The sequence below is a fragment of the Heterodontus francisci genome, chromosome 5 (assembly GCF_036365525.1).
Source record: "Heterodontus francisci isolate sHetFra1 chromosome 5, sHetFra1.hap1, whole genome shotgun sequence".
Lineage (NCBI taxonomy): Eukaryota > Metazoa > Chordata > Chondrichthyes > Heterodontiformes > Heterodontidae > Heterodontus > Heterodontus francisci.
The window spans coordinates 101,118,326-101,127,914 of record NC_090375.1 but is presented as its reverse complement, the minus strand read 5'-3'; the positions used below and the strand labels follow the sequence as shown (position 1 = coordinate 101,127,914).

Here is a 9,589-nt window from a genome sequence, read left to right as displayed (position 1 = left end):
GAATCTAAGCCCCAATGCATACCCACCAAGGTGAAAGTATCTGTGCTGGGGGAAGGTGCAAGAGAATGATGTGACAGTGCATCCTCACACTGCTCCTCCTCCTCTGAGGTCACCAGCTGTCCCCCTGTCACAATGTCAGTGTTAGCCTATTGCAGATGACAACTTGCATGAGAGAAAACAAACATTTGTGGGTTAGGCTGTGCAGATCTCCTCATGCCAAGTGTGCTGGAGGTGACATGAATACAGTCCTCACTCTCTGGTGCAAAGACTCCTGTCTCACCATCTGCTATTGAATGGGCGCCTGGGCCCTCGTTAACTCCACTGCCTCCACATCAGCCTATGACAGAGGCTGAAGATCTATGATGCCTCTGCCAGTCCTTGAGGTCTCCCTCGTGTTATGGATCCTCTTGTCCTGCAAATAGAAAGAGGGACATTTAAGACTTTGCAGGAAGAGCAACAGAACAGTTATGCTCGTGGCAGCCCCATGTCCCCTGATAGGGTTTTCTACATGGTTGCTCCCCATGTTCGCTCTCAGGGTAAGTAACAGGGGTGAAATGAGCAAGAAGGTGGCCTGTCACCGAGATGCAGCCATGCATCTGTCAGGACGTGGTGATGCCTAAACCCCTTGCCAGCATCTTTATGATCACTCCCACCCTATATCACGCTCCCTCCCACGTAGCCACATGCAAGCCTCATAGAGGAGAGAGGTATGGAGAACTCACCTTACTGGAACGAAGGAGGTAATTGACTCTCTTGTAACACCGGACCCAGTTCCATTGGATGACCCCATGGCTGCTGACAGACTCTGTGATCTCCATCCAGGCTTGCTTGGTGAGGTAGGAGGATCTTTTCTTGCCATCCCTTGAAAAGAGGATCTCCCACCTTTCCCTTGCAGACTGGAGGAGGAGCTCCAGGGAGGCATCGCTAAACCGTAGGGCCACCCTGTGTCTTGCCTCGGACATGGTGCTAGGTCGCTCCCGCTCCATCCCAATGGTTGTTAGTCCTTGTGTGGGGTGGGGGGGAGGAGGGAGGGGTCCAGGTGTTCCAACACCTCTTCAGCGGGATCCAGAAGCACTTCAGCTTCACTGCCTCACTGAAAGGCAGCAGTACAAGCAGGGCTGGCAGCGCATTAAATATAGTGCCAACACCTGCATTGGAGTCAGCTAACGCTGCAATGACCACCTTGGAGCCCAACCCCATCAAGTAATTGGACGGGCCCTGCGCTTCCATTTTGGCAAGTGGCTGCCCCCGCGTGATCGCAATTGGCTGGCCGCATGCATCACAGGAGGCAACTGCACCCGCTTTCAGGTCCACCACCAGGACCCACAACGGGGTTACAAAATTCAGCCTCATGAAGTTCAAATTCCTCCATGGCAGTTGGGGAATTTAAATAATTTAAATTCATTTAATTAAATAAATATGGAATAAAAAGCTAGCATCGGTAATGGTGACCACAAAACTATTGAATTGTTGTAAAAATCCATCTGGGTCACTAATGCCCTTTAGGGAATTAAATCTGATGCTCTTATCTGGTCTAGCCTATATGTGACTCCAGACCCATAGCTATGTGGTTGACTGTTAATTGGCCTCTGAAATGGCCTAGCAAGCTACTCAATTGAATTAAAAACTGCTTTGAAAAGCTATAATGCAGCCCTGTGTGAGGAACGTCAGTACACAGTCTGCAGCAATTCAAGAAGACACATTATTACCAATTTCTCAAGCGCAATTAGGCTTGGGAAATTGCCAGCATCACCCACATCCTGCGAGCCATCATTTGTACTAAATTCAGAAAGCTGCAAAGGGAAAGAATTGTAAATATCTGAAATAAGTAAGAAAATGGCGAGCAATGCATTTTTGGCACAGCCCACATGGCACCCCATGCTAGGAAGGCACCAGCACAAGTGTCCCGTGTGTGCATTGGAAGCATCAGGAGTGGTCAGATTGTGAAGTTCCAGCTGATTTCTGGAACTTAGAGCATTAAGGATCAGGGTACATCTGAGCTAATCACCCTTAGCTGAACATGTGTTCAGCTGCACAAGGGAACACCACACTGGCATTAATTAAAGGGCCAGGCATTCAACTTGGAGCTGAGGTGCTTTTTACTTACTTCTACCATAGCAAAGTTTGTGGAAGTACTGTGAATTGTTTTAGGTGGTGTTATGATTTGTTAATCTATCCATTCAGGAAGGGCAGAGGATTTTGTCACCTGTTTACAGCATGTCTGGAAGAGGTATGGGGGCTGTAGTTGCAGTATGAGTCTGCAACACGGCTGTGACATAGAGCAGCGGCTGGAAGCTTTGTGCAGTGGGAGGAGGAGGCTTGCCATAGCAGGCCCTACCCACCAATGGTTTTCAGAGAGCATTTCTCCTACCTTCATCACCCAGGAGCAATACCAGAACTGTGCCACCTGCTTCAACAGGACCTGCAGACTCTCAACAGGGAAAGGGCAGTATTGCCAGTGGCCGTCAATGTAACCGTGGCCCTCAATTTCTACGCCTCAGGATCATCCCTAGTGGTATCGGGCGACATAATGAGCATCTCACAGTACGCCGCTCATCGCTGTAACCAAGAGGTGATGGAGGCCCTGTGCACAAGGAGAAACAAGTTCATTGTTTTCTCTCTAAACAGAGAGAAGCAGAATGAGTGGGCACATATATTTCCCAGGAAAGTGAGTATCAATGGTCCAGGGAGCCATTGACTGCACACTTGTGGCTCTGCAGGCCCCAATTGTCAAAGGGAAGAGGTACAGGAACCACAAGGGCTACCACACCATTAATGTGCAGTTGGCGTGCAACCATGAAAAAACCATCGTGTTGGGGAATGTCCCCTACCTGGCAGCAGCTGTGATGCCTTCATCCTGCAGCAGTCTACTGTTCCCACCGTCTTCAGGGCACCAAGAGGAGCCAGAGCGTGGCTGCTCGAAGACAAGGGATAGCCCCCATACACATAGCTTCTAACCCCCTCTTCACCACCAAATCACTCGAGGACAATAGACTGACAATGGAAGCCACGCTGCCACCAGAAACATCATGGAGCAGATCATTTGCATGCTTGGGCAGCGGTTCCTATGCCTGTTCCACTCAGGGAGTGCGGGGGTTGTGGGGGGTGGGGGGGGCCTTACAGTAATCTCCAGAGTGTGTATCAAAATTTGTCATGGTCTGCTGTATCCTGCACAACATTGTTATCATAAGGGCACAACCATTGCCACCACACATCTGATGGCCACCTCAGGAGGAGGCAGGCAGAAAGAGGAAGTGGAGGAGGAGGAAGAGGAAGTGGTAGGGAGGAGGCAGCTGGGACTCATTTGCTCAGGACGTGCTGTCCGGGAATGTCTACTCTGACTCTGCTTCCCTTAGGAGATCATCCCTTCACCAACATGGTTCCACTATGCCTCACTTTCCCATCCATCTGGGATGTTCTATCACAGCATCCTTGATCTAGATCCTGCAATAAAAAACACCATCATAACCCTTTCCATATTTGCATAACAAATTTATCTAACAAGACATCCAATTATACAAGAAAAAATGAACTATTCACCCTTGTGCATTCCCTTAGTGCCTGTCTTGCAGGTGCCTTTGACTGGCCTAGGGCTCCTGCACAGTGCTACCCCAATGGCTGCAGTATGACTGGTGGAAGGTTGCTGACTTTCACTGGGGATGACTGCAGTTAGCCTTGGAGGACACCCTCGAGCAGCTTTGGGCCTTGAGGGCCCATTACGCACTGCTCCACCTCGGCATGGATGGCAGCAGTCTGGGCTGGCTGGCTGAAAGGCAACAGTAAGGTATGGGAGGGGTGGCACTGGTGGGAGCATGAATGCTGTCATCCTGAGAGAGGACAGTAGGTTTCTGCTCAATGGAGCCATTGTCATTCTGCTGGGATGGCACCTCAGCAATCTTAGTAATCTGCTGGAAGACTGATTGCGGGACTACTGCAAGAGCCTGCATGCTCCTTTTTGCACTGAGACCTGCAGCTATGATATCGACAGTCTATGCCTACATGACAGTCAGCATGGATGGCATGACCTCGCTCTGAGCTTCCAGTGCAACACTGAGACATTGGGTGGCTTCCACCTGTGCTGCAGTGGAAGCTGAAGAAGCGGCCATCGGACACCATATCATGACTGGGTTTGCAAGGGTATTCATGGAATTGACCACCACTTCCATGGTGGGAAGGATAAGCTCCAAACTTTGCATGATGCCCTCTGCCACATTGCAGCTGTCCATGCTCCTTGACGATGACAAGAGGCTCTGTAGTAGGCCTACCATTGCGTCAAGCATCTCAGTGTGCCTGCCCATCAGTGTTCTCCTCTATGCCACCCATTGAAGTCCTCATCTGAATCCTCTACAGCAGTAGTCATCTGTGACCACAACCTCTGGGGAGCTGGCACACAAACTATCCTTTCTCACCGCCTGGTCATTTCCCGCTCATACCTGGTGACTCACCACATGCAGATTCCAACTCTATACTAGCCTCTAAAATTTGCGCAGTGCCAGTATCTGAACAGGTGGTTGTGATTGTCAGAACAAGTAATGATTTTTCTTCATCAGTGCTGTGATGTTGCTCTTGCTTTTCCCCCTGAAGCTGCTATGGCTGGCCAGGCAGAAGTTCTTGGGTAACTAAAGACAGAAATGCGAAGGGGAGTTTTGGGTGAGGGAATGGGGGAGAGGGTGGGTGGAAAGCAAGAGGTCAATGATCACACCATCATCAGCTTGTACTTCATGCCAGATGGCAGGATGAGAGTGAGCTGGTATTTGAGAAAGGGCATAATCAGGAATATACCATCATTCTCAATCTCCTCAGTGACACGAATACAATGGGCTGTGTCGCAGCTGGCCCCATGATGCAGAGCACCATCTCCTCCATAGAGCTTAGGTGATGCAGACCCCTTTGTCTCTCACCGGTTCTGATTTGCTCTCTTCTATTGTGTGTGACCTGTTCTACAAGAGAGAGGGAAAAATCTCAGCAGCTGTGTCATGTTATGTTTGAGTGATGAGCTTGCCATAGCTGAATAGCTGGAGGTATGTGGAGGTTGTGAAAGATGGGTGTGAGGCTGGTAGGATTGGTAGGTGTTTGAGGGTAAGGTGGAGCATCTGAATGTTAGCCCTGAGTTCTGACTGGTAGGGACTGCTGATGGGTGAATGATGGAGGTGTGGGGTATTGAGCAGTGTGAGAGGTTGGTGGTGCGCTGTGTAGAGGATGTAATGTGCAGATGCATTCCCCAACATTGACTAGCCGCGTGAGGTCATTGAACTTTTTCTGGCACTGCTGCTAGGTCCTTGGGGTCAGACTCCTTCCATTGACCTCTCTGGCCACTTGCTGCTTGAGGTGTTCCTTGAGGCCTCCTGGCTCCCTGCAAAACATGGTCTCGCTCCTTCTTTTGATCTCTATCACTAAGCCCTCTGGCAGCACAACTGTGAACCTAGGAGTTCTCTCTCTTCTTTAGTGCTCTATTTGTTTCTTCCTTCTTGCAGCCAGTTACAGCATTGATGTCAACAGCAGCTTCCTTTCAGTCAATGCAGCTCCTCTTTAAGAGGGGCAAACTGCCTTTAAGAGCTGGAAGCTTGCTGGTTCACAGGCTAGTCTCGCAAGCGGTTATGTCCCTTGCTGAACATGCAGCCAGCCAGCAGCGCAAATGAAGAGGCAGCAGAGTTTGCTTGCTGCCCCCTTCAATGGAACTGGGCCTGGACAGATCACAAATCATGATCCCCATACCCAAAAAAGGGTGCAGATGAATTTTTACTCCTTAGAGGAAGAACAAAACACATCATTGTGCTATATTATGTCAGTGTTATTTAGCTTTTAATAGCATACAGCAGGTGGCTCCAAAGAATTGCACATGAGAATGCCACATGGCTCATTACTAACTACAAAAATACGTGCAAAAGATTTCCAAGTGAATAATACTATAAATCTGTAGATAATCCACAAGGGTATTTATCTCTATATTTTGCAATGTAGATTACGGGAATAAAGGTCTTCAATAATTTAAAATACCTGAAAAGTATTTTTTATGTTTTTTTCACCTAAATGCAACATAATTTTCATAAAGATGAATGATAAATACTCAACTTACCATGCACAAAACATTATCCTGGAGAAAAATGATCCCATGTGAAAGACGTGTGAAAGTTTCCATTTGAACTCAGCAATTCGATGAGAAAAATTACATTACTGAAAATAGAACTTTGTGTTCACGTCTCATGAGAATTATTATGGAGGAGGTATGTGAAAACCCATTAAAAAGGTACATACATAGAAAAAAGAACAAGCGTACTCCTGTTTTGAGGGGAACCTTTAGATATGTAAGGAGAAAATTAATTTTGCACTCGAACAAGCAGTTGCATTCAGACTTCAGGGAATTAAAGAGAAAAATCAAAGCAAAGCTCCAGAAATGTTGCTCTGAAAATGTATCTCAACTTCAGTCACAAAAAACATCTTTTGTTCCACCAGCACCTTCACCTACACCTTCCAGGCTTCTTACAGACAGACAAACTGAAGGGTCAATTTTTGCATTTTTGTGTAACACTACCTTTTACCAATTGTCGAGGGCAGGATACTGTCATCCCCTTTATCTTCAATTTGAATCTGAAATGTAAAGACTATTCTAAAAAACCGCCACCCATCTAATATTTATATTTATTAAACAGAAATGTTTTAATTTTTAATTAGTTTGTATGATTTACTCAAGCATAACTAATTGAAAAAATGGTTTAATTTCTGTGTATTTGTTACAGGTCATTAGAAACTACATTAAGGGCAAACCTCTGTGGTCAGCTATGAAGGAACTAATGTTAAATGAAAGGTGAAACATGATTACATTGGGAAATGTCCTATTTTCTAATAGTGATTAGAGAATCCCCTTAGTGTATAAAACAGCAGCTAAAATGATGAAGAAGAAATATTTGCTAAAGATCTTATTATCAAAGAGAATACAAATTATGTCATTGACTATCCATTGATTTGTAATTGAACATTTAAAAATTATTTCTGAAAAAAGATATTTAACTGAGTATACATCATTTTAAAATATGCTCAATTTATGCCTTGGCCAGAAAGTTTTGATCTTAAGTCTGTAGTAAAAGTTTTTGAATGAAAAAGCATTATTATTGCAAAAGTACATAGGAGAATGCCTACTTTAACAAACATGGGGGGGGATTTTTTTCTGACATCTAAATTGCTATTGCAGTATACAATAACGTTAAGTAAGGTCCTATACATAACTGTTATCAATGCACTTATCAATGTTATATATCAATGTGCCAATACAGCATAGAATATAATGCAACAACAATGCAAATCATTCACATCAACTTTATCCTGGTCTTCAAGTTAAATACAAGTAATATTTAATAGCATGCACATTTTACGAATACATACATGTCACACTATAGAAATGCTAGAGACAATTTAGAGCTTTACTTAACAAGGAAACACCGTTTTATTCCCCGGATATAATCATCTCATTAAAAGTCTTTTGACCGTAACGAATAAATATTTCTGGAGATATTTGCAGCGTGACGCATTTGAAGTAGATGATAGTTTAGAAAAACATGCAACATTCAGTAATTGGACAGATTCGTCAAAGACTCTTAACATTAGGGTGCTGTTCTGCATTCCAGCAGTTTCCGAAAGCTTCTTCTGAAACTATCATCTAGGAAGGCATAAAGGAAAGGATTAAGACAACTATTAGCATAGCTTAGACTGGTGATAAAGTAGGAGATTCCAATGATCAGTGTGGTCTGTTGAATATCTGTTGTTAATGCTACTATCGTGCTCAAATGGTAGGGTGTCCAGCAGAAAAGGCAGACTGCAAGGATAACCATCACCATTAAAGTCACCTTCTTCTTCGCTTTGTCCAGGGCCTTGGCGTTGGTGTTCAAGCGCATGTTTCTCAACCTGAATAGCATCATTGTGTACAAGATGCAGATTGTGGACACTGGGATGGTGAATCCCATTAGGAGAGTGTAAATCCGACTAGCTTTCCACCACAGAATCTCAGGAGGTGGGAACACGTAGACACACTGCAGCCTGCCCTCGTCATCGTGGATCTGGCCAAAAATTGTAAAGGGCAAAATAATGATGGTGACGAAAAGCCAAACGCAGATACTGACGATCTTAGCCGCTCTGTAAGTGCGATAGGACATTTTCTTAGACCTCGCGGTGGCAAGGACCACCAAGTAGCGATCAATGCTCATAACAGTCAAAAAATAAATGCTGGAGAAGGTGTTGTATTGATCAATGGAAATGATTAATTTACACATCAGCTCGCCAAAGGGCCATTGAAGCAGGAGGTAGTCAGCGATGTTTATGGGCAAAACCAGCGTGAAAAGTTCATCCGCGATGGCTAAATTCAGTATGAACATATTAGTCACTGTTTTCATTTTCGGGGCTTTGAGTATAACATAGATCACGGCTGTATTGCCCGTTAAACCGGCAGCACATATGACAGAGTATATGATGGGGATGGCGATGTAAAAGTCAGGGTACGGACCTGGCCATGTCGAATTGGTCCCGTTGCCACTTGCAGGCAAACAACTTGCCTCCTTATTCTTGCAGGAGATGTTCGGAGATGCTGGATTCGAAGAGAGATTTTCCATGTTTTCAATGCTAGGGCGGCAGAATCAGTCGCAGTTTGGTTTAGCGTAAAGATTATGCAAAAGAAAAACTGTACACCTTAGAATCATTGGACTGGCTTGCAAACCCCATTTAGAACATCTAACATTTTAATATTTCATTGGCAATTTAATTAGATAAAGGCATTTTTTTAAACTGAACATAGAATTCAAAGTTTCACTGTAAAGCTAAATCAGTGACAGAATACTGCAGGAAATCCGATGAACTCTAGTTATACTTTGAGGTTAAATGAAACGATTGGAGAAAAGAAACTCTAATATGTCGTTTTACTTCTCGGAGTAAACAGCTGTCCTTCATTTTCTTCAGTGATTGGGGGATGTTTATGATCTATCAATATATATATATATATATATGCAATCCTTCGGCTCTCCATTTGAAATTGCAGAGATCTGTTGCAGCCTCGGGCGTGTTACGACTTTATCAGGATTTTCTAATTTTATTCCAAATTACTGCGAAGTCATAGCCATCTCTCTTAGAAGTCATCAACAGATGGACGTTTACTAAATAGATCAAGAAAAAGAATTGCAGGCATTTAACACCTAACGACTTTCTGTCAAACGCAATTTAACAGAAACAACCAATTAAATTTGATCTTGCACTACCTCTCTACTCGGATTGCAATTTGTCACAAATGCCTAACAGAATTATTTTCTAGCTCACTTAAGCGTGCAATATACAGATTGCGACTCAAATTAAACTGACATACCTTGCCGTTTAGATGTAACCAGAACTCGCTGCAGACAGATAATCCGTTGTTTGAACTAACTTGCATTGCCGATGCTGAGATGATACTGAGGGAGAAATTTCTGATCTCAGAGTCAGATTTGTCCAGCTGTCTTGTGATTCTCTGTGGATTTGAGCACAGACGCAAATCAGTGGACGCTAAGACCTTTCACCATAGGAACCAGAGATCAGGTCCATTACACTCCCAACACATGCAGCTCTTTATTCT

The 9,589-nt window shown here is 44.6% G+C and overlaps 1 protein-coding gene across 1 annotated transcript; it reads right to left on the bottom strand.

Moving 5' to 3' along the window:
• Positions 1–7,598: 7,598 nt before the first annotated feature.
• On the bottom strand, positions 7,599–8,600 carry LOC137369575 (neuropeptides B/W receptor type 1-like). The gene has a single exon (XM_068030866.1). It carries the CDS (start codon positions 8,598–8,600, stop codon positions 7,599–7,601), a length of 1,002 nt encoding a protein of 333 aa, XP_067886967.1.
• Positions 8,601–9,589: the final 989 nt, after the last annotated feature.

Excerpts from the sequence above, each read along its gene's own strand:
- LOC137369575 (XM_068030866.1), bottom strand. The coding sequence starts at position 8,600 with ATGGAAAATCTCTCTTCGAATCCAGCATCTCCGAACATCTCCTGCAAG.